General features: G+C 41.0%; 1 protein-coding gene across 1 annotated transcript; it reads left to right on the top strand.

Moving 5' to 3' along the window:
* Positions 1–2,716: 2,716 nt before the first annotated feature.
* On the top strand, positions 2,717–23,424 carry CD98hc (CD98 heavy chain). Its single transcript, XM_068371262.1, has 10 exons — positions 2,717–2,962; positions 5,099–5,259; positions 6,826–6,989; positions 8,084–8,211; positions 8,590–8,748; positions 9,244–9,365; positions 19,492–19,603; positions 20,146–20,375; positions 22,435–22,590; positions 22,953–23,424. Exons 1-10 carry the CDS (start codon positions 2,858–2,860, stop codon positions 23,035–23,037), a joined length of 1,422 nt encoding a protein of 473 aa, XP_068227363.1. The 5' UTR covers positions 2,717–2,857; the 3' UTR covers positions 23,038–23,424.
* The last annotated feature ends 1,247 nt before the right edge of the window (positions 23,425–24,671 follow it).

Genomic DNA, 24,671 nt, shown 5'->3' with positions numbered 1-24,671 from the left:
CCAAAGTTAACTGCATATGTCCTTTTTAAAGGACTTTTGAGTCAATATCTTGCCAAAGTTAACTGCATATGTCCCTTTTAAAGGACTTTTGAGTCGATATCTTGCCAAATTTAACTGCATATGTCCTTTTTAGAGGACTTTTGAGTCGATATCTTGTTAAAGTTAACTGCATATGTCCCTTTTAAAGGACTTTTGAGTCGATATTTTGCCATAGTTAACTGCATATGACCTTTTTTAAAAGACTTTTGAGTCGATATCTTGTCAAAGTTAACTGCATATGTACATTTTAAAGAACTTTTGAGTCAATATCTTGCCAAAGGTAACTGCATATGTACTTTATAAGGGACTTAGTAGACGATTTTGCTGGTATCAGTTTAAGAAAAGCCATCTGCTTGAGACCAGACAGAAGAACAATATTTTAAACACGACAGAAATTGATAATTCCCCAAGATAACAGGTTCCCTAAAAATCTTGAAAGAGTTTCAAAATATCCCTTTTTTATGTGTGTGTTATTAAAGAAGAAATGTACCTGGTGTGTTTCTCAAAGGTAGATTTGCAATGAAGAATAACGACAACAATTGTGTATTACATTTAAAGGATGTTGATGGGGAATATGCAATGTCTCAGACGTGGTAACAATCATATTGAGTGTTGTTATGGCTTAATTTAATTCCCCCTCAATAATAATTAACACTGATATGTATGCTTCTGTGAGTGTGTGTTATAATTTTTATTTCATGTACTGATTTAGTGCAAATACCTTAATAAAGAATGTATGAAGCAGAAAATGCCCAAGAAATTATTGTGAACATTGCATAATTTGCACTGAATTCATATATATATATATATATATATATATATATATATATATATATATATATATATATATATATATATATTGAAATAGCATTGCTTTACAAAATAGCTTAAATTTATATTAGCTCTTTAACCACCAGTAAGCTTGGCTATTGGTTCAGTGAGCAAAATTAAATATTTTAGCACAGTTACTATGAAGTAAGACGAACTTGTAAAACACCTGAAAATAATTCAGGTCTACAATAAATAGATTTGGGTCTGTGTGAAATCAAGCTACTCGTCTGATGCAATCCAAGGCCAACCTTTCAAGGAATTTGATTTCGTCTTTATTACTTACAATATCAAACCGATTTATCAGTTATTGATAAAAATGGCTTGGTGATTGCATAATGATGCATACTTGAACTACACGCTAATATTTTATTGATAAATATAATACTTTTACTAGTATACAATAGAAAAATATTTAAAGACCCCTTTATAGTACCTCCCACAGGTCATAAGAATTCAGATGGTGGGAAAAGTAAGACTTTTTAAATACAATATCGCCAAAATTATGACGTTTCACGACATACATATTAATGCAGACAGAACTTAAAATAATATGACTATCATCGACGTTGCAATTACGTCATGCAACATATTGCAGTCTATTCTTAAAGATGATATTGAGGGGGCGAGCAAGAGCTTCGAAGGGAAAGCTCACTAACTAAAATTGCAAGTTATTTTATTTCCCTTTCCTTTTGGATTATAAATTATGACATAGATGAACTACTAAAATACTGTATTAAATGATAATTTTTGATATATTTATCGTATCTCACATGATGATATTGCCCTAATGGTATTTACTTTATATAAATCGGTTTTATGGATTATCCCTTCATTGCTCTAGGAATTTCAGATGGCCTTCCCAATTTTGTTGCATTACTAGCAATGGATAAATCTTGTAAAGCACCAAAAGAATACAAAATTAAAATCTGTTATGAGAGGGAGTTAGATTAAGTTATTGATTTTATAATAAAATTAATCCCTTCGCAAATGTAATTAATTCTGGGGAGGTTGTCCAATGAAAGGAATAGCGGGTGTGGCTATTCGTAATCCGTTTTTATCAACCCATCAAAAGGAGGGTGCACACGCACAAACAAACAGTAGATGTGTTTATATATAGTATATTTTATTGATAAAAACATGTATTTTGTATATAAATTATTATATTAATTTTATATATAAATACATATATTCATAATTCTATGCAAAAGAAAGGCATTTGGTACACGCACAAACACACACAAAAACACAACAGATATGTGTATACAGTATATTTTATAGATATAAACATATTTTGTATATACAGTATCATATTTGTATTATATATAAATATATTCATGATTCTATGTAAAAGAAAGGCATTTGGTATAGTCCATAGTATAATGCATTCCATCTATGATTGATCAGTCACATATATATATATATATATATATATATATATATATATATATATATATATATATATATATATATGTGTGTGTGTGTGTGTGTGTGTGTGTGTGTGTGTGTGTGTGTGTATTACATGAGAACTTACATGATTATAAAAGTATATGACTTTAATAAGCCAAATCTACATTAAAATATGCATTTGGTTTAGTCCATTGTACAGTACATTCCATCTATGACTAATCACACATTTTTATATGTAAATATATATATATATATATATATATATATATATATATATATATATATATATATATATATATATATTACATCAGAAATTACATAATTATAAACAAATATTACTTAAATAAGCCGAATTTGGATTAAAATAGTCATATTTGAAGCAACATCCTCCTCATGGGCTGCAAATCCTCCCATTTCTTTCTCTCTATCTCTCTGCCAGCTGGCTGGCATTCTCCCAACTCATTGACGGCATAAGTGGCCCCGAGTCAAGATCCCTTTGGCAAGAAGCCCTATAACTGATCCCATTCCATTCTAACGAGATTATTTTTAGCCTGACGAGGATTTACTCAGCGAGGAAGCCATGACTGAGGAGAAGAACGGCGTCAAAAACGGAGAGGCCACCACTGAAATGGCACCTCAAGAGGATGGCACCAAGGTTCCATTAACTAACGATGCAGGGCCGGAGGTAATATTCGATTACTTTTCCTCCTATGTGATTGTTCATGTGGCAATTATGTTATTTACGTTTTCCGTTATTTAAATACGATATTATTTGTGATTTACGGTGGTTTTAATGGCGTATTTTAATGTTACTGTGGTGTAGATTGACGGACCGACATAACTATCTTCTATTCAACCGTATTGCAGTTGATAGTATTAAAACTACCTTATTTTCAACACCATTGCAATTGCTTATGTAAAAAGAAAATATGCATTATGTTTTAAGACCCACGATTATGTTCTTAACAGAATTAATAGGAATTTTTACCAATTTTTTTTTTCACCGGCAAAATTACCTTGTGATTTTATAGGTATATCTTCAAATTTAAGTCTTTATGATTTAAAACTACCTTATTTCAAACATTATTGCAATTGATTATATAAAAAGAAAATGTTTCAAGAGCCATGATTATGTACTTAACAGAATTAATAAGAATTTTTACCGAATTTTGTTCAACTGGCAAAATTACCGAAGGTGTATCTTCCTATTTAGGTCTATAATTTGTAAAGTAGGGATTTTGAACATTTACCAATGTCAAAATTAATTGTTTGCAATAAAAGAAATAATTTAGTATGTTTTATAATCTACGATTATGTTCTTAACAGAATGAATAAGATTTTTTTTCAACTGGCAAAATTAGCATACGTATATTTTTTTAGTCGTATCTTCCTATTTAAGTCTTCATAGTATGAAAAGTAGCTATTTTGAACATTTATCATTATTAGAATTGTTCAAAAACACCTACAGATACTCGAGAAACATCTAATTTATCTAAAGTGATGTTTATTGGTGAATTAGACAATTTTTTCCTAAAGTTGGCATTCCTTTGTGTTAAAGTAACTACGGTTAAGTCGATTCATCTTTTGCCTATGTTCAAAACCTAACAAATTTTTGGATAAAACTTGTAAAATTGCTGGGGTGAATGTATGATATACGGCAGTGTAAGGGGTGTTCTCAGGGGGTAGTTATTCCCCCACCCCCTCGTTAGGCTGGTAGCTAAGAACATGGCTTGTAGGTTAGGTTAGGTTTGGAATTTTAGGTTAGTTGGTGTCTATTTCTAATGCAAGTGGGAGGAACTGTCTGCTGGTACACAAAGGCTCACTATGTTCAAGACCTAACAAATTTCTGGATAAATATGAAATCGGATAAATCACTAATAAGCTTGAATTAAAGAATTGGGGTGTATGTATGATAGCAACCTGTATGTATTATTACGGCGTTAACCCCCCCCCCTCCCATTAGGTAAGTAGGTAAGGACACGGCTTGTAGGTTAGGTTAGGGGGAAAGTTTAGTTTAGTTGATGTCCACTTTTAATGAACGCGTGAGGAACTGGCCGCTGATGTACAAAGGCTCCGTAAATTGCCTTTAAGAATTAATTTCAAGGATTCAAACAAGAATACGGTTTGTCCTAAGTTTCCTTATTCTAATCCCAAAATAGGTGGTTTTCTGAACATACCAGGAATGGGGGCTAGGCTATGTCCCCCTTGCTACCACCTATCTACCCCCACCCCACCAGGACTTAATTATCTTAGGTTATTGGGAGCCTTTGTATATCGGCGGCCATTTCCTCCCACATGCATAGATAATGGACATTTTCGTCCCATTTTCAAGTCGCTCACACATTTTTCTACAAAACCTCTACTCAAGTAGATCTAATTTGAATGAAAATTTGTAGTTATATAATAAAAAAAAAAATATTACTTCTAATAAATTTTAATGTTAAAATGACTTTAGCAATATGTGCCAAAGAAGGGCCACGTTCCTGGGTGATCAATTGTGCTGCAAGTTGCAATTAAAAAGGGTCAAAGAAGATTTTTTTATTACTTAGTAAAAATCAGTTCTGAATCCAAAAGTAAGAAAGTGAAATTACAAAGCTTAAAACCAGAACAAAACTGGAATGTATTGTAAAAATGTAAAAGTTGTGAAATGTCATTTATCCAGTCATCTCTTATAGTCGTCTACAATCTTCTCATATGATGACTAATCATTTTTGTACTAGGAAACAGATTTTGGCCATCATTAATTTATCAGTATTTTGCAGAATTTATTTAACCAAAGGTTTTCGAAGAATTATCTTAAAATTATATTTTCCCCCTTCAGGTCAAATTTACATCAGGAGCGGACAATCCTCCAAATGGAGAAGCTAAAATTGATGTGGGCGTCGTCCCAACATTCAGCGGGTTGAGCAAGGATGAGCTGATGAGATATAACGACGATCCGTTTTGGACCCGTCTCCGATGGTTCCTTTTCATCATGTTCTGGTAAGTTCAGAATACTGGGTAGTTTTCTAATACTATTTTTTAGGTTAGGTTAGGGTTTCCGATATAGCCCGTAATACTATTTTTTAGGTTAGGTTTGAATTTTATCCACCTACAAATTAAATAATCAAAACCTAACCTAACCTAAAAAATAGCATTGGGGTTATATCGGAAATATGGTGGGACAATAACATTAAAGTACCGAATACTGTAATGGTTTTGTTAACATTGAAATATGTTATAAGCTTTCCCGTACGGAGTTCATTTCAGTTGCTGGGCAGAGGGTTTTACCTTTCCATCGGCATCTCCTTAGCCATCCTCTTTATTCTAGTTTTTTTATATTCTCCTCTTTTTCCACATCAGATATATATGTATATTCTTTTCTTTTTCTATTCATTCTTCCCTTAACAGAACGTTTCATATCTTTTCCTCTTCGTATGGTTGCTGCTGTTCTTTTATTTTTTTTTTCACATCTGATATATATATATATATATATATATATATATATATATATATATATATATATATATATATATATATACATATACATATATATATATATATATATATATATATATATATATATATGTATTTATATATACATATACATATTTATATATATATATACATATACATATTTATATATACATATACATATTTATATATATACATATATATATATATACATATACATATATATATATATATATATATATATATATATATATATATATATATATATATATATATATATATATATATGTATATATATATATATATTTTTTTTTTCTTTTTCTATTTGTTCTCAAACAGAATGTTTCATATCTTCTTTCCCTGTTCATATAGTTGCTGCAGTCCTTTTATCATCACTTCTCATTGCTGAGGGCCGGAAAGTTTAGTAATTTAGTATTCTGATGAAAATACTGTATATGGGTAGTCAATCCTCCTCCTCTGCTTTCATTGTATAAGGGGAAAAGGGTATAAAGATTATCTAGATTAAAATAGAGTAAAAATGTGCGAGTAATAGAAATGAAAAGGAAATAGGACAAAAACAAGGAATGAGTGGAATCTTTGTCTCTGGGCCAAAATTCTCTATACGTTACTTGAAGCAACTTTCCAAGCCTACTACTGAGTGGTGGTGTGGCGCCCTGTTCGAAAATCTCGCCCAATTCTTATAGAGTAGTTCAGTGGCTTTCAGTGATTTACCAGTACGGTATATGAGTTTCAGTCGAGAAACATGCCAAGCGCCATTTTTAAAAAGTGTCAGAAATCGTATTATTATTATTTATATTATTATCATTATCATTATTTTTATTATTTTTATTATTATTATTTTTATCATTATTATTATTTTTCAATCGCGATTTCTGACACTTTAAAAATTGCGCTTGGCATGTTTCTCGACTGAAAGACTCATATATTCTTTGTTATGGTATCAAAAGTTCTATGAAGTCAAATCTATAGTTAATGTCCTATTGTATTTTGATTTTCAAGTTGAATGAAAAAAACTTACATTCACTATTTTTTATAGTGTAAAATGTGTATCCTAATCTCCTTTCTCTCTTCCAGGGCTGGCTGGGCAGCAATGCTTGTGGCAGCCATCGTCATTATTGTTCAGACTCCCCGATGTGCGCCCAAGGAAACTCTGCTTTGGGTGCAAGAATCTGCAATGGTTAACTATGATCCTAACGAAGCTGTTGACTTTAATAACGATGCACAAGTAACTGGTGCCGGTATGTATGTTTGTTCTTGTACTGGTTATATGGAAATGTATGATTTTATTACTACTACTACTAGTTAACCCTTTTACGCCCAAAGGACGTACTGGTACGTTTCACAAAACTCATCCCTTTACCCCCATGGACGTACCGGTACGTCCTTGCAAAAAACTGCTATTTACATTTTTTTTTTTCATAATTTTGATAATTTTTGGAGAAAATTCAGGCATTTTCCAAGAGAATGAGACCAACCTGACCTCTCTATGATGAAAATTAGGGCTGTTAGAGCAATTTTAAAAAAATATACTGCAAAATGTGCTTGAAAAAAATAACCCCCTGGGGGTTAAGGGGTGGAAAGTTCCAAAGAGCCTGGGGGTAAAAGGGTTAAGCTACAACCATAGTTGGAAAAGCTGGATGGTATAAGGCCATTCGGGTCTAATATAGAAAAAATACCCCAGTAAGGAAGGGAAATAAGGGAATAAACTACAAGATGCAATGAACAATCAAAATGAAATATTAAAACAGATCATTCATATCTAAACTTTAGAAACTTATTACTAGCTAAGCTACAATCATTTTTGGAAAATGAATGGGCTCCAATATAGAAAAAATTACCCCATTTAGGAAAGAAAATAAATAAACAAGAGAAGTAATGAATAATTTAAATGAAATATTAAAACAGATCATTCACATATAAACTATAAAAAGACTAATATCAGCCTGGTAAACAACATGGTAATGATCAATAAGTGGAGATACAGTGCTATAATGTAATATTGTCAATGAATTTTATCAGCTTTTGGTAGTCTATTTTCTCCTGGACTGTACCTGCTAGTTATTTAACATCATTGGTTCAAATTGACTCTCCAACACCCAAAGAGTAATTTAGCCCTAGTTCATAAAATTAAGCATGCACTATTTAGGTGGCCAGGTGTTTAATTTTGTGATTTTGTCTTGAATTATTTCTTCACCTTGGTTAAATTTGAACTCTCCTAAGCACTGTTTTTATTCAGAAAGCTCATTTTGAATTTGAGTTGGTAATCACTTTGATTCCTGGATATTCAAATATTAGTTACAATAGCCTAATGTTTCACCTCGTGTTTTTACAGATGTTAAGGAATTGGCTGATGGCCTCGGTGTGACAACTGTGTATTTGGAAAAGCTAATAAGTCCTCTGAACTTCAAGGAGTTGAACGGGGGCCGATACAAAAAAGACGAGATCACGAGCATCCTTGACGTAAGTATATTTGCATCTTTTTATATATTAAATTAGTAAGAGCATTTAGTGGCAAGAGTTAGGTAAAGTGTAATGTGGGTGTGACTATTTTGAATACATTTAGTGATATTTGTTTTTTTCTGAAACCGGAAAGAGCTTTTAGTTTTTCCATAATTATGAATGATTTGAGCATGTTCCTACTGGAGAGAAGTGTTTGCTTGATAAAAATACGTTTCTACCTTGCAAAGTTTTGCAATCTGTTAATAAATACGATATACTCTTTACCATTTACTTAATTTGTAACAGTTAATTTTAATGTAATAAATGCATTTATTTTAATAATTTATCATACTTGAATCAATTCCATCAATTTTATTGTATATTTTTTTTTCCTTTTAGCAAGCAAAGAAGGACAGCCTGCATATTGTCACTGACTTCGTGGACATTGATGTTGATCCCGGCAACATTTGGGTCACGGATGGAAATCACTCCGACTATTTTGAACCAAATTCACGTAAACTGAACATGACAAATCCAGGTCTATTGGAAGAGCTAAAGGTAGATTTGTTGACTAATTCAAATTTATGTTTTATCTACTTTTATAGTCATTAGTGCTATACAGTACTTGCAAACTTTAAAAGGTTAGGGCTACTGAATGTAGAAATTCAACTTTTGAATTATTGTTGTAAGAATTAAGGGTTAGGATAAACGAGGCAACTGATTTGCACTGAAAATCAATGGATAAAGTTTAATAACATTTGTTTCAGTTAATAGATGAAAATTAATAACACTGGTTCCAGTTAGTAGATAAACTTCAATAACACTGGTTCCAATTAGTAGATAAACTTCAATAACTCTGGTTCCAGTTAATAAATGTATCTTCCTATTAATTTCTCAAGTGTAGAATGGTTTTTTGATTAATCAGCCTCTATTCAGAAGGTTTGGCAGTGAACTTGTACCGATACTTGACGAAATGTAACCGATGCCCTTTGAGTTAAAAGGCGTAGGACGAGCTGATGATATTTTATTAATTTGGTTGTTTTTGACTTCCAGGGTATTCTCAGTGCTTGGGTAGGAAAGGGCGTGCAAGGTTTCCTCATATCTGATCCCATGGACCCGGAATTAGAAAAGGCTAAAGATATCCTGAATGATGCGCTTAAGGAAGAAGTTGATGGGTGAGCTTCAGACTTGCTTTTTTATTTATTATATATATATATGTGTGTGTGTATATATATATATATATATATAATATATACATATATATATATATGTATATATATATGTATATATATATATATATATATATATAAATATATGTATATATATATATATATCTATATATATATATATATATATGTATATATATATATATATATATATATATATATATATATATATATGTATATATATTTATGTATAAGATACTACCACTAGAGAGTTATGGGGTCCTTTGACTGGCCAGACAGTATTACATTGGATCTTTTTCTCTGGTTACGGTTCTTTCCCTTTGCCTACACAGACACCGAATAGTCTGGCCTATTCTATACAGATTTTACTCTATCCTCATACACCTGACAACACTGAGATTACCAAACAATTCTTATTCTCTCGAGGGGTTAACTACTAAACTGTATTTGTTCAGTGGCCACTTTCCTCTTGGTAAGGGTAGAAGAGGCTCTTTAGCTATGGTAAGCAGCTCTTCTAGGAGAAGGACACTCCAAAATCAAACCATTGTTCTCTAGTCTTGGGTAGTGCCATAGCCTCTGTACCATGGTCTTCCACTGTCTTGGGTTAGAGTTCTCTTGCTTGAGGGTACACTCAGGCACACTGCTCTATCTAGTTTCTCTTCCTCTTGTTTTGTTAAAGTTTTTATAGTTTATATAGGAAATATTTATTTCAATGTTGTTGCTGTTCTTAGAATATTTAATTTTTCCTTGTTTCCTTTCCTCACTGGGCTATTTTCCCTGTTGGAGCCCCTGGGCTTATAGCATCCTGCTTTTCCAACTAGGGTTGTAGCTTAGCATTTAATAATAATAATAATATATATATATATATATTTGTTCCGACACGAATACTTTACCTTGAATTACCTCTTCGGAGGGTCCTTGGACCTCTCTCAATCTCGACCAAGATTTCCCGCGCTACCCCCCCCCCCCTATCTCGCTCCCGATAGTTCCTACCCCCGCCGCCAGGATAATTCCTGCGGCCCGGATTAGGGCAGGTCACTGCTTTTCCCGGGTCAGGATCCCATTAAGTCCTTGGTCGTGAGATGCGAATCATCTCACTCTCTCGGTTAAATTCTCGATCCTTTGGCGCGTTGTGATCCCACGTGTTCCCAGTGTACGGACTTGTGTTTTTTCGCAGTGTACCTCCCAAGTGTTCCTGTGCGTTCACTTTTCAACCGTGTCCTTACCCGGTGTTTAATTCATTTCCTTAGTGCTTGTGTCGTGCGTTGTGTGCGTTATGGAACTGTATTCCTTGATTTTCTTCAAGGAATTGATAGCTGAAAGGAAAACTTTTTACAAGAAGTCGTTCTTCCTCCCCTTATCCTCGGTGTTGCCGTGTAGGGGCAGCTTATGTTCCTCTTCAACCACGTGTCAGGACTACTGGTCCTGGAACGTAGTGCAGTGAGTGCACTTCGGCACTAAAAGGAAGAATACATCCAAGAGGCTCGTAGGAAGACGAGCCTCTCTTCGCCAACTTAATTCCCGATGCCTCGTCGAATAGAGATTCTTATACAGCCATCTTCCCCTACCCAGAGTAGGGGACGAGGTAAGTCAGTTGTGGGGAAGTGCCCATTGCTCTTCCCCAAGAATTTGAGTGGGTGCGGTATAGCACCAAGAGGAAGTGGGCGACGAAGGGTTCGCCTAAGAAGACTAGCGCCGGGCGTCCCGCCGGGCTGAGCTTCCCTACCACCCTCTCCTACCCAGAGTAGGGGACGAGGTTGGTTTATTGTGTAGAAGATAACTTTTAAGAAGTAGTTCGAGGTAAGTACTACTTTCGGGAGTGTGTGGGGAGACGGAGTCCTGGTGCAAGCAGGCCACGTCTCCTCTGATGACCCCATGTGGGGGAAAATGTCTCTAATTCTTCTCCAGTCTCTTAGCGTATTTTTCAGTCTCTTCTGCAGCTGAGGGTCTCGCCGAGAAGGAGCCCCCCAGGTCTGTCTTGCAGCGTCCCCCGGACCGACAACCCAGGGTTTTTTCTCACCACGAAGGCCATCCTCCAGACGCAGATATAACCCTCGCAGGGAGAAATGCGAGAAGGCCTCTTCAGGCAGGCGTAAGACCGCGAAGCCTCCGGTTCACCCCGCCAACGGGTGTAACCGAGCTTCTTTACGGGCAGCCTGGCCGAATCAGCACAGCTGGTTCGGCCCTCGGACTTAAAAGGAACGGTTCCCTCCGTCGGGTCAGCCCACGAGGATCCGCGTCCTCGTCCCCCAGCCCGCCCGCAGGTGTAAGCGGGCTTATTTATGGGCAGCCTGGCCGAATCAGCACAGCTGGCTCGGCCCTCGGACTTAAAAGGAACGGTTCCCTCCGTCGGGTCAGCCCACGAGGATCCGCGTACGCGTCCCCCAGCCCGCCCGCAGGTGTAAGCGGGCTTATTTACGGGCAGCCTGGCCGAATCAGCACAGCTGGCTCGGCCCTCGGACTTAAAAGGAACGGTTCCCTCCGTCGGGTCAGCCCACGAGGATCCGCGTCCTCGTCCCCCAGCCCGCCCGCAGGTGTAAGCGGGCTTATTTATGGGCAGCCTGGCCGAATCATCACAGCTGGCTCGGCCCTCGGACTTAAAAGGAACGGTTCCCTCCGTCGGGTCAGCCCACGAGGATCCGCGTCCTCGTCCCCCAGCCCGCCCGCAGGTGTAAGCGGGCTTATTTATGGGCAGCCTGGCCGAATCATCACAGCTGGCTCGGCCCTCGGACTTAAAAGGAACGGTTCCCTCCGTCGGGTCAGCCCACGAGGATCCGCGTCCTCGTCCCCCAGCCCGCCCGCAGGTGTAAGCGGGCTTATTTATGGGCAGCCTGGCCGAATCATCACAGCTGGCTCGGCCCTCGGACTTAAAAGGAACGGTTCCCTCCGTCGGGTCAGCCCACGAGGATCCGCGTCCTCGTCCCCCAGCCCGCCCGCAGGTGTAAGCGGGCTTATTTATGGGCAGCCTGGCCGAATCATCACAGCTGGCTCGGCCCTCGGACTTAAAAGGAACGGTTCCCTCCGTCGGGTCAGCCCACGAGGATCCGCGTCCTCGTCCCCCAGCCCGCCCGCAGGTGTAAGCGGGCTTATTTATGGGCAGCCTGGCCGAATCATCACAGCTGGCTCGGCCCTCGGACTTAAAAGGAACGGTTCCCTCCGTCGGGTCAGCCCACGAGGATCCGCGTCCTCGTCCCCCAGCCCGCCCGCAGGTGTAAGCGGGCTTATTTATGGGCAGCCTGGCCGAATCAGCACAGCTGGCTCGGCCCTCGGACTTAAAAGGAACGGTTCCCTCCGTCGGGTCAGCCCACGAGGATCCGCGTACGCGTCCCCCAGCCCGCCCGCAGGTGTAAGCGGGCTTATTTACGGGCAGCCTGGCCGAATCAGCACAGCTGGCTCGGCCCTCGGACTTAAAAGGAACGGTTCCCTCCGTCGGGTCAGCCCACGAGGATCCGCGTACGCGTCCCCCAGCCCGCCCGCAGGTGTAAGCGGGCTTATTTACGGGCAGCCTGGCCGAATCAGCACAGCTGGCTCGGCCCTCGGACTTAAAAGGAACGGTTCCCTCCGTCGGGTCAGCCCACGAGGATCCGCGTACGCGTCCCCCAGCCCGCCCGCAGGTGTAAGCGGGCTTATTTACGGGCAGCCTGGCCGAATCAGCACAGCTGGCTCGGCCCTCGGACTTAAAAGGAACGGTTCCCTCCGTCGGGTCAGCCCACGAGGATCCGCGTCCTCGTCCCCCAGCCCGCCCGCAGGTGTAAGCGGGCTTATTTATGGGCAGCCTGGCCGAATCATCACAGCTGGCTCGGCCCTCGGACTTAAAAGGAACGGTTCCCTCCGTCGGGTCAGCCCACGAGGATCCGCGTCCTCGTCCCCCAGCCCGCCCGCAGGTGTAAGCGGGCTTATTTATGGGCAGCCTGGCCGAATCATCACAGCTGGCTCGGCCCTCGGACTTAAAAGGAACGGTTCCCTCCGTCGGGTCAGCCCACGAGGATCCGCGTCCTCGTCCCCCAGCCCGCCCGCAGGTGTAAGCGGGCTTATTTATGGGCAGCCTGGCCGAATCAGCACAGCTGGCTCGGCCCTCGGACTTAAAAGGAACGGTTCCCTCCGTCGGGTCAGCCCACGAGGATCCGCGTACGCGTCCCCCAGCCCGCCCGCAGGTGTAAGCGGGCTTATTTACGGGCAGCCTGGCCGAATCAGCACAGCTGGCTCGGCCCTCGGACTTAAAAGGAACGGTTCCCTCCGTCGGGTCAGCCCACGAGGATCCGCGTACGCGTCCCCCAGCCCGCCCGCAGGTGTAAGCGGGCTTATTTACGGGCAGCCTGGCCGAATCAGCACAGCTGGCTCGGCCCTCGGACTTAAAAGGAACGGTTCCCTCCGTCGGGTCAGCCCACGAGGATCCGCGTACGCGTCCCCCAGCCCGCCCGCAGGTGTAAGCGGGCTTATTTACGGGCAGCCTGGCCGAATCAGCACAGCTGGCTCGGCCCTCGGACTTAAAAGGAACGGTTCCCTCCGTCGGGTCAGCCCACGAGGATCCGCGTACGCGTCCCCCAGCCCGCCCGCAGGTGTAAGCGGGCTTATTTACGGGCAGCCTGGCCGAATCAGCACAGCTGGCTCGGCCCTCGGACTTAAAAGGAACGTTTCCCTCCGTCGGGTCAGCCCACGGGGATCCGCGTCCGCGTCCCCCAGCCCGCCCGCAAGTGTAAGCGGGCTTATTTACGGGCAGCCTGGCCGAATCAGCGCAGCTGGCTGCGCTGATTCGGCCCTCGGACTTAAAAGGAACGGTCCCCTCCGTTGGGTCAGCCCACGAGGATCCGCGTCCGCGTCCCCCGGAGAGAATACACGAACAGTAGTCCTCGACGGTACGGCGTTGCCGGTTCTGACCCCGAACCTGGTGCGGAGCTCCCCGCCGGGGAAACCGGTACCACCGCAAGGGAGTGATTGGGATTCCAGAACCGAAGCGACCGGGGAGTGCCCGGTGACCCGGCGACTCGAGATCAAGCGGTAGGAAGGACTCTACAGGTAAGCGTAAGCCCCCGAAACCTCCGGTTAACCCCACCCAGCGGGGGAAACGCGCTGCTGGTCGGGTGACCTGGCCGAACCAGCCCGGCTGGTGAGGCCTTGGGGTCAGAAGGAACGGGTCCCGCTGTCGGGCCAGCCCACGGGAACCGCATCCTCGGCACCCAGAGCCTTGGGCCGTCGGGAGTCCCCGCTGATCCAGCGTTGCTTGCGGTAACCCAGGCCCCTGGAGCGGACGTCCCCGCAGGTGAAATCCAGGTCCTCGGATGACGGAGGACTCCGTCTATAGGAGAGTGGTTAGCCTTTACAGGAGACATCACAGGTACCGGAACCTGCAGCTACGGATGTAGGTTCCGGGAAGTCAAGCCTTTTTGAGGATCATGCAGACTCCTTACAACCTAAGACGTCCCTAGCACTTCCTCTAACCCGAGGTCTGGTCCTAGAGCAGGGTTATGTCGGCAAGGTAGTGGCCAACACTGCAGGAGTCCCCCAACCTTTAAGGGGGGTCAGCAGGACATCCTTAGTCAAGGCGTTTTTAGACAGTAGAGCCTCTTCAGCCCCAGTCTGGTTCTCGCCAGCAGGAGCCTACATGAGGGAGATAATGTCGAGGGACTTAGTAAACGTCCCCTCTTGGCTGGACTGGTGGGCTCACTCTTTGGGAGGTGTACAAGTCTCCTTTGACCCCGAGGACCCTGTCCAGCAAGGCCTTCAACCCTTAGGTTAGTGACTTTTCAGTCTCTCACACTAACAGCTAACTGGGTGTTCTGGAAGCGAAACACTGTTCTGGCGTAAGTGTCTTGGAAGGCACCAGACAGGGGGACGCGACCCATTCGCAGCTTTCCCTTGGGGGGAGAATCTCTGTTTCCTCGGAAGGAACGAGAAACCATAGTGGAGAAGGTCTTGAAATAGAAGGAGGCTAACGTCCCCAGACCTACGACTCCTAGGAGACCACCCTAGAAGAGATCTGTCTCGGATAGTGCCGCGACACCCCAAGCATCTACCAGCACTACGAGGAGAGAAGCCCTCTTCCTCCTGGTCCGCAACGCCTCAGCCCCTCCACAGGGGAGCTCCAGCGCCTTCTAGCTCCTTCAGGTCGGGTTACCCCGCCTCTAAGGGAGGCAGGTCAGGCCGCCCCTCTAGAAGAAGGGAAGAGTGGGAGGCTCCCTATCCCCACCCAACCTTCGGGTTGGAGGATGACTCAGGCGTCATTGGCAAGCATGGAGGGCTCAAGGAGCGGAACCTTGGACAGTGTCCTTACTAAAGAAGGGCTACGGACTTCCATTCCTAACGGAACCACCCACGCCTTTTCCGGACAACCGGATAGATGGTTAGATCCTAAAGACCCGTTAAAGAGGACCGCTCTTCAAGAGGTGTTGTCGTCCATGCTAGAGAAGGGTACCATGGAAGAAGTTCTTCTCCCAGGGCCAGGTGTCTACAGTCGCCTATTCCGGGCAGAAAAAGCGACCGGGGGGTGGAGGCCGGTTATAGATCTGTCAGCTCTCAACAGGTTCGTCAAGATGACGGACTTCTAAATGGACATGCAGAATTCGGTCCTGCTGTCCTTGAGGGAGAAAGATTGTAGAATACCATCGACCCCAAGGACGCATACTTCCAGATTCCGGTCTACACCTCGGGTCGGAAGTTCCTCCGGGTGAAATAGGGTTCCCAGTTCCTGCAATTCAGGACCCCTTTTTCTTTGGTCTGTCAACAACCTCCAAAGTGTTCGTGAGAGTCCCCACGGCTGTCGCAGGGGGGGCCCACGAACGAGGCATACGCCTTAGCAGATACCTGGACGGCTGGTAGCTTCTTCCCGCCTCAAAGGTCCTCTTGGAGGAACAAGGGAGAAGTCTCCTCCAGTTTGGCAAGGGTCTGGGGAACTGAATCAACCCGAAGTAGCAAAATCTATCCCCTTCCACCGGAATGTACTACTGGGGAATAACATTAGACCCTTTTTCGGGGAGAATTTTTCCCTTCGGAGAATAAGATATGACACCTCAGGCTCATTAGTCAGCCGTTCCTACTGTTCACAGACTCCTCCAACCAGAGATGGGGAGCCCTTCCCTTCGACGAAGCGGCACGAGAGACCTGGTTGGAAGGGGAGAGACAACTCCACACAATGTCCTGGAGTTGGAAGTAGTCCAGAAGGCGTGCCTACACTTCGCAAGTCTGCTAAAGGGGAACTCCGTGGCGTGGATGAGCGACAACACCACGGTAATGGCATACATAAACAAGCAGGGTACTTGTAATCGAAGGAGTTGGGCGATCTCACCATAGAGAATCTAGACTGAGTGATAGGGAATCAAGGGGTGATGTTAGCAAGGTTCTTTCCCGGAAAGTAAATCGTCCTGGCCGACGGCCTCAGCAGAATGGGCCACATAGTAGGGACAAAATGGTCCCCAGCAGAATGGGCCACATAGTAGGGACAAAATGGTCCCTTCCCCCAGGAATAGCCAAGCTCATCATTCAACGATGGGGCGCCCCGGTGGTTGACCGCCTTGCAACAACCTCAACGCCCAACTCCCAGTCTATTGCCCCCCTGTACCAGACCCCGAAAGCTTCCTTAGAAGACTCTTTTCAGAACAAGTGGGACAATCTGGATGTGTACGTTTTTTCCCCCTTTTCACGCTGATAAGACATGGGCTCAGCAGAATAAAGGTGGCTCGAAGCCTACAGAGGACTTTGGTAGCGCCCTGGTGGCTAGACAGAGAGAGTAGGTCGCGGACCTAAAGACCTATCGAGTCAACCGCCGTGGCCTCTGTCCGTCAGGTCAGGTCTACTGAGTCAACCGCACTTCCTCAGGTTCCACGACAACCCTCTCTCTCTTCGCCTTCACGCCTGGAGACTATCGAGCGACTCCTGAAGAAGGAGGGGTACTCCTCCTCCACAGCCAAGAGGATGTCCCTATACCTAAGAAAATCCTCTACCGTAGTCTACCAGGCGAAGTGGGCCGCCTTTACGAAATGGTGCGCGACAAAACAAATAAGACCTCTCAAAGCCTCGGTCCCTGACATAGCTGATTTTCTAGTGTACCTTAGGGATAAAATAGGAATGCCAATCCCGGCTATTAAAGGAGTACGAGCAGCCTTAGGCCAAGTCTTTCTCCTGAAAGGCATCGACCTGGGGACCTCAAGACACATAGGGATGCTGATTAGAAGTTTCGAACAATCCTGCCCTCCCCAAGCCAGGAGAGTGCCTAGATGGGACCTGGCCAAGGTCCTGAAAATGTTGTGTCGTCCGACCTTTGAGCCACTCAGAGATATCGGGGACAAAGATCTCACCCTCAAGACAGTCTTCTTGCTAGCCTTAGCTTCGGCTAAGAGAGTAGGTGAGATCCACGGTCTCTCCTACGACGTGGCACACTCCAAAGGGTGGAAGGAGGTATCTTTCAAGTTCGTACCCTCAGAACCCTGCAGTCTGGGACCCGAGGTTTGAAGGTTTCTCTTTTCCAGCCATCCCCAAGACAGGCAATACGGACGACCTGAAGTTATGCCCGGTCAGGACGATCAGGAAATACCTGGAAAGGACGGCCCATCTCCGTCCGGGTGCCAAGAACCTCTTCGTCTCTTCAGTCGTTAATAAGAAGCAAGTGTCCAAGAACACTATTTCCTTCTGGATGAGACAAGTCATCACTAGGGCTTATGAAGAAGACAAGGTGGCAGTGCCAGGCACTCCCCGTCCCCATGACATCAGAGGCCTGAGCACTTCCTTGCCCTTTGAGAGAAATATGGCAGTGGGCCAGATCCTGCAGGCCGGCACTTGGTCACACCAGTCGACCTTCACGGCCCTCTACCTCAAAGGCTACTCAAGAAAGTCTTTGGATGGATTCTCCTTTGGGACAGTCATCGCCGCCCTCCAAGCTGTGTAGTGGCAGGCTGGAAGACGTCCCCAACAAGTGAATAGACTCATCCCTACTTCGTCAGGAGAAGACTCAGTAGAGAAAATGTCAAGAGGTAAGCCTAAAATTATAAGCGTAAGTTTTCCACTGCTACCCCCTATCCGCTCTCTGTACCCCCGCATTACGTAGCCCTCCAGGCACCATGTGCCTAACCAAGTGGCAGAATGGCTCTCCCGCCTCCTAAAGTGTAAGTCTCCGAAGAGGTAATTCGAGGTAAAGTATTCGTGTCGGAACAAATGAAAAATTTTAAGTAATTTTTATTTTTCCTAACATACTTACCGAGAATTACCTCTGAGTAATGGCCCTCCCTTCCGTCCCCGAGTGCCATTCTTCTATTGCCGAGTCGGGCTAAACGGAGGACTTAATGACATCCTGACCCGGGAAAAGCAGTGACCTGCCCTAATCCGGGCCGCAGGAATTATCCTGGCGGCGGGGGTAGGAACTATCGGGAGCGAGATAGGGGGGGTAGCGCGGGAAATCTTGGTCGAGATTGAGAGAGGTCCAAGGACCCTCCGAAGAGGTAATTCTCGGTAAGTATGTTAGGAAAAATAAAAATTACTTAAAATTTTTCATATATATATATATATATATATATATATATATATATATATATATATATATATATATATATAGGTTAAATTACTCACATGTAATTAAGAGTACAGTAGGTGTTGCATCCAGTATTTTTTGTCATTTTTTTCACTTGATATTTCAATGTCAGCAGTTTTGATTATTAGTTCCGTGAAAATACCGTTTTCATTAATTAAACCTTTCAGTATATGCACAGTGATGTCTAAATTATCGTGTTAACATAGTCTTCTTAGAGTACTTTACTAAAGTCTTGTTTCAGGGTGGTGCTATTCCTTAACTTTCACACTCGGGCACACTATTCTATCTAATTTCTCTTCCTCTTGTATTGTTAAAATTATATAGGTTATATAGGAAATATGTATTTTAATGTTTTTACTGTTCTTAAAGTATTTTTCTTTGTTTCCTCTCCTCACTGAGCTAATTTCCTTGTTAGGGATCCGGGGCTTATAGCATCCTGCTTTCCCAACTAGGGTTGTAGCTTAGCATGTAACAACAATAATAATTATTTCCTTTTGAATTTTATTATTGACTTTGATGTGTAGTAAAGATATAAGATTTATTTTCAGTTTTTTCTGTGGCTTTTTTGTTTGAGTTTGACTTTTATAAAAATTTCAGAGCTGTTGTGAGTGGAGTGACTGACATGCAGAATGTTTTGGTACCTGGATTTAATGCTGCCAAGTACCGTCAGTTCCTGGATGAACATGAAAATGATTGGTCTTACTTCAAGGTTGGTTACAGTTTTTATATTTGATTCTGTAAATTTGGTTCATTTGCCAACTGTAAATATGATTTATTTGCCTGTCAAAGATCTTTCTGTGAGTTAGTATTTGAAGAAATATAAATTACATGAAGGTGCCTTTGTATACAGTAATGCAGCCTTCCACTGTTTTTATATTTGATTCTGTAAATTTGGTTCATTTGCCAACTGTAAATATGATTTATTTGCCCATCAAAGATCTTTCTGTGAGTTAATATTTGAAGAAGTATAAATTACATGAAGGTGCCTTTGTATAATGCAGCCTTCCACTGTCTTGTGTTGGAGTTCTCTTGTTTGAGGGTACACTCGGGCATAGTATTCTATCTTATTTCTCTAACTCTTTTGTTGAAGTTTTTATAGGTGTGTATTTTAATGTTTCGTGCTTGAAATATTTTATTTTTCCTTGTTTCCTTTCCTCACTGGGCTATTTTCCCTGTTGGAGCCCCTGGGTTTATATCATCCTTTTTTTCCAACTAGGGTTGTAACTTAAATGCTTATTTTTCTATTTCCAGTACAATCCCAAAGTGGCGGAAGGGACTATTAACGAGTTAGTCGACTTGGTTACCATGACTCTGTTCTTAGTTCGCGGTACTCCAGTCCTTGACGGCTTTGATTCAACTTACTTGCAAAAAGAAAAGGACAATATACACGTACTCTCATCGCTGCGTCAAAAGGAGTCCGTCCAAGTGGGCAGTATGGAGTTTGTCAATAACACTGGTAGTGGTGTTGTTGCGTTTGCTAGGTCAGTATTTTTTTTTTATTTACCTTTACAGTATTCATAATGTGAGTTTACATTTGTTGCAATTAGGTCTTTGTAGATTCAATAGTCTTTTCTTTTTCTTTTTTTTTCGGTGGTTGTTACTTAATAGAAATGCATATCTTATTGCTAGTATATGTAGCTTGTTAAAAGACTATTAAGTATTTGCAAGCATTTAGTTATTTATTACAAGCTTGTGTGTGTTTTATTATAAGGATATTCAGCGTTTATTCGGCTTTTTAAGTTTTTCAGGTAATACTATACCATTCAGTATATTTGAGATACGCTAAATTAATGTTACTAGTGTTGAAAGAGGCGTTGGTGTTGTTATTAATAGTGCGATTTTGTAGTGAATGGTATGGAAGGATTAGCAACTAAATCTCTCTCTCTCTCTCTCTCTCTCTCTCTCTCTCTCTCTCTCTCTCTCTCTCTCTCTCTCTCTCTCCCTCTCTCTCTCAGCAGCGTGAAAGTCTAGAGTTGATATTATGAATGTACAGCCTCGATTTTTGTGGTATTAGAAATATTTACTAGTCTTCACTTCAAATGATGTACCTAGCAAAATATCTTTGCATCTAGTTGAGCACTAATCTGTATAATAAATTATCTGAACTGCAAATCTTGTAATACACTGCAACTGTGAGTACACTGCTGTATTGTTTCTGTATTATTTATTGCTTACTCATTGTAATTTGAATTGTTGCTCTCTTTGCTCACAGACTTCCGTAAGTATATGGTCACTTTTCTATTTTATCCATTTGAGAATGCAACCGCATCTGCACCTTTTAGGACATAGTTTTCCCCTGGCGTATTTCTGGCGATGCTTTCCATTTTAATTTTATCTAGTTTCTTAAGTAAACTAAAATTAAAGGTAATTTTTACATGGTAACTGTGTTAGAATGGTAAACCCACCAGTGTTTTATTATATGTACGTATACAGATATTTCTAAATCATTTAGTTAATTTTTCACTTGTAGTAATATCTTCAAAGTTTTGCTTGTGTTAGAAAAACAATTGTACTGTTGGAACACAAGATCCTGGCTTCCCACACTCCAAGGAAGTGCACCTTTTCATGCCCTTACTGCGTGTTGAGTTCCTGTGTATGGCCTCTCCCACCATCTCTCCCTACACTATGTGCTTGGTTACTCGTCACACAGTGAGAGCGTAACGGTGCATTTGTTGGAGTGAGGCTTGCCAGGAATTCCTGTGTCTAACCGTACATAGTACGTTGATAGTTGAAACTTGACTCTGGGGTGAAAGCGAGTCTTTCATCAAGCTATAATTTCTTGAATGACTGGAAGTAAAGATGTTGCTGGTTATAAGAAGTGTTCATAGCAGAGCTATATATTTGAGCAGTATAAATAAATGACTGAGACTGCTTTTTACAGACTGCATGCATTTGTTTATTGAAAATTCATGCATAAAGTTGACAATGTTTATACCTGAGGCATTGAAAATGCTTTATTGAAGTTCAGATGTTTAGAATGCTAGGTGTATAGTTAGTGCAATATTATAAATAGCATAGCTATTCTATTAATTTTTCATTACTTCCCATGCAAATAGGGTTATTGTAGTAGTCCCTAGTCCAGTTATTGAAATTAAAGTGATATATTGTATTAATAATACAGTATGCTTTTTGTAAGAATGCAGTAAACCATAGGTTTTTCTGAAAAAGAAAAAATGACAGCTCTTCAACTTAAAAATACTCAGAAATACAAACTAATATGATTAAAATAACAAAGATAGAATAATAAAATGTAATCAAATAATATTATATCATTTAATACAATAAGCTAATTGACATATGTAATAACCAAATATGTCATATGCAACCTAACTATTTATTGACTTATGTAGCTGGAAATCATAGGCATGAGATTCAGATTAGGCCAAAATGTAACCATTTTAATTCCAAACAGCTTCTTGCAACATATTCAAGTTGTAAGTGGAGTACCTGTATTTACCTTTTTTTATGGTTTGAGTGGGGAATGATTATTTAGTTTAACATTTAATTGCAGGAGCTGATTTTGGTTTTATTTAATTGCAGGGTATTGAAGGGTACTCCTGGCTATGCCGTCGCAGTTAACATGCGCGATGACAACAGCACTGTTGTTGATTTCACGTCCATTGAAGGGGTGAAAGGAAAAGGAGAGATCCACTTTTACTCCGTTCAGAATGAAACTGCAACGCAGATATCTGACGGGTAAGATTAAAAGTTCAGTTTTGATTTTTTTTTAATTAACTTTTGAAATCTTTCATTGTATTAGAACTTTAGTTTTGATTTTCTTGAATTAACTTTTGAATTCATTGTATTAAAAGTTTAGTTTTGATTTTCTTAAATTAATTTATGAATTCACTCATTGTATTAAAAGTTTAGTTTTCATCTTCTTGAAATAATTTATGAATTCACTCATTGTATTAAAAGTTTAGTTTTCATTTTCTGAAATTGATTTATGAATTCACTCATTGTATTAAAAAGTTAGTGTTGATTTTCTTGAATTAACTTTTGAATTCATTCCATTTTTTGTACTATTCATTAATGTTCCAATTTTTTCTTTTTTTCAGAACAAATACAGAAAAGGAAGACTTGAACAAAATTACGGTTGGGCCACTAGAAGGCATTATATTACAATTTGTTCCAAGTTTTTAAGCTAACTAAAATTAAGAACCAAAATGCTAAATTTCCTGTGTATAGGAGAGTGCTCGGGACCAGTACTCAAGTACAGTATTACCCCTGCAGGCAGCCGCATATTAAATCCACTCCAGTATTTTGGTTACGAAATTGTCAAATAAGGTATGGCAATTTGTATTTAGATTCAATTTACTTTAACCTAAGACATGCAGCGTAGCACATTTATAAGCAGTATTTTGAAAAGACACATGTTAACGTGCGCTGTAAACCGATGAAAAATCATGGTGCCATATTTATTTTTTTTTAATTGGCAAAAAGAGTTTTAAAGTATTTCATGAACAAAAATTAAAAAAGGAATAGACTTGACAAGTGGACTTGGTTGCCACGAAATAAAATTGATACAAATCTGTGTTTTTATAATCTCCTTTGTCAGGTTATATATTTTAACTGCAAGTCATTTTGGATGAATTTTGATCCCCACATGAAGTGATATCACCAATGAATGTAGAAATGTTGGAGTTATGTTTAAGTCAAGAAGTCCTGAAGGTTTTATGAAATTTAGCTGAAGATATTGATATCAAGGTTAAATGCAAATGGAGTATAAAGAAATGATTGCAGAATCTTAAGTGTTGGGAAATTTTAATGTTTTGTATTTGAATAGAGGTATGGTTATGAAAAAAAATCGTCCAATATAAATGAACTGGATGAAAGGAGGAGTTTCCAAGTTGGCCAGAGGAATATGGTATGCTATGTTACATGGCTGTTGTTGATCGTGATCCCTAGCTTTATCTACTTACTAGCTTTCTACTTTTACCCCTGTTCCTTTTTCCTTAATTCCACCATGCTGTCTAACCTCTCGGCTTACATCCCAGTGCAATTGCCGAGTTTTCCCCAAGTTCCTATAAATCCATCAGGTTTCACTTTGGCTTTGAGTGGTATCTGTAGACTCGGTGCTGTGCCATATAGGCCAGGCTCCTTAAATCCACTCCAAAGGTCGAATGAAGAGAGCCTTCAACTCCAACAGCCAGGGATGAGTATAAAAAAAGAATGTATGCTGTACAGGTTGGGTAGAAAGCCGTCTGTGCCAATGAGAAGACTTGGAAATAAAGCCACTATGAACTTCGTGGAAAATGGACATTGTATAAGGGAAAACAAAGAGGATAAGAACCCTTATGGGAAGATAAGTATGGTAGAGTGATCTTAAAAATACTGGGTATTTGTGCATTTGCTAGAATGTGATTAAACATGCAAAGACGGCTTTATACTTATATGTACTGCAAAGGTATGATACTTTCTTACACTATGTTATTCAGTGTATATATTTTACCTTTGTTCCCATTTCCTATGCAAGTTGTCTAACTTCCTGGTGTAACTAAGGTTTTACCCTTAATCTAATTGGGTGTAAACTGGCCTCAGAAGCCCTATCGACTGGAGATTTAGCCCAAATTAATCATAAGATTTGGCAAGTTTTAGAGGATTGAAATTGCATCGCCATGCTATGAAAGTATTAATCAAGATGCAGTTGATCAACAATTGCATTGACATTGTTCCGATACGAATAAAAACCCTCAATTAAAAAGTAACAACAACCACACTTACCTGGCTAGGAATACAAAAAGCATCCTTTTTGAGAGAGAAGGGTGTTGACCTGT

This window comes from Palaemon carinicauda, chromosome 3 (genome assembly GCF_036898095.1).
Source record: "Palaemon carinicauda isolate YSFRI2023 chromosome 3, ASM3689809v2, whole genome shotgun sequence".
Classification (NCBI taxonomy): domain Eukaryota; kingdom Metazoa; phylum Arthropoda; class Malacostraca; order Decapoda; family Palaemonidae; genus Palaemon; species Palaemon carinicauda.
The sequence above is the reverse complement of the archived record's forward strand: the minus strand, read 5'-3'. Positions and strand labels throughout refer to the sequence as shown.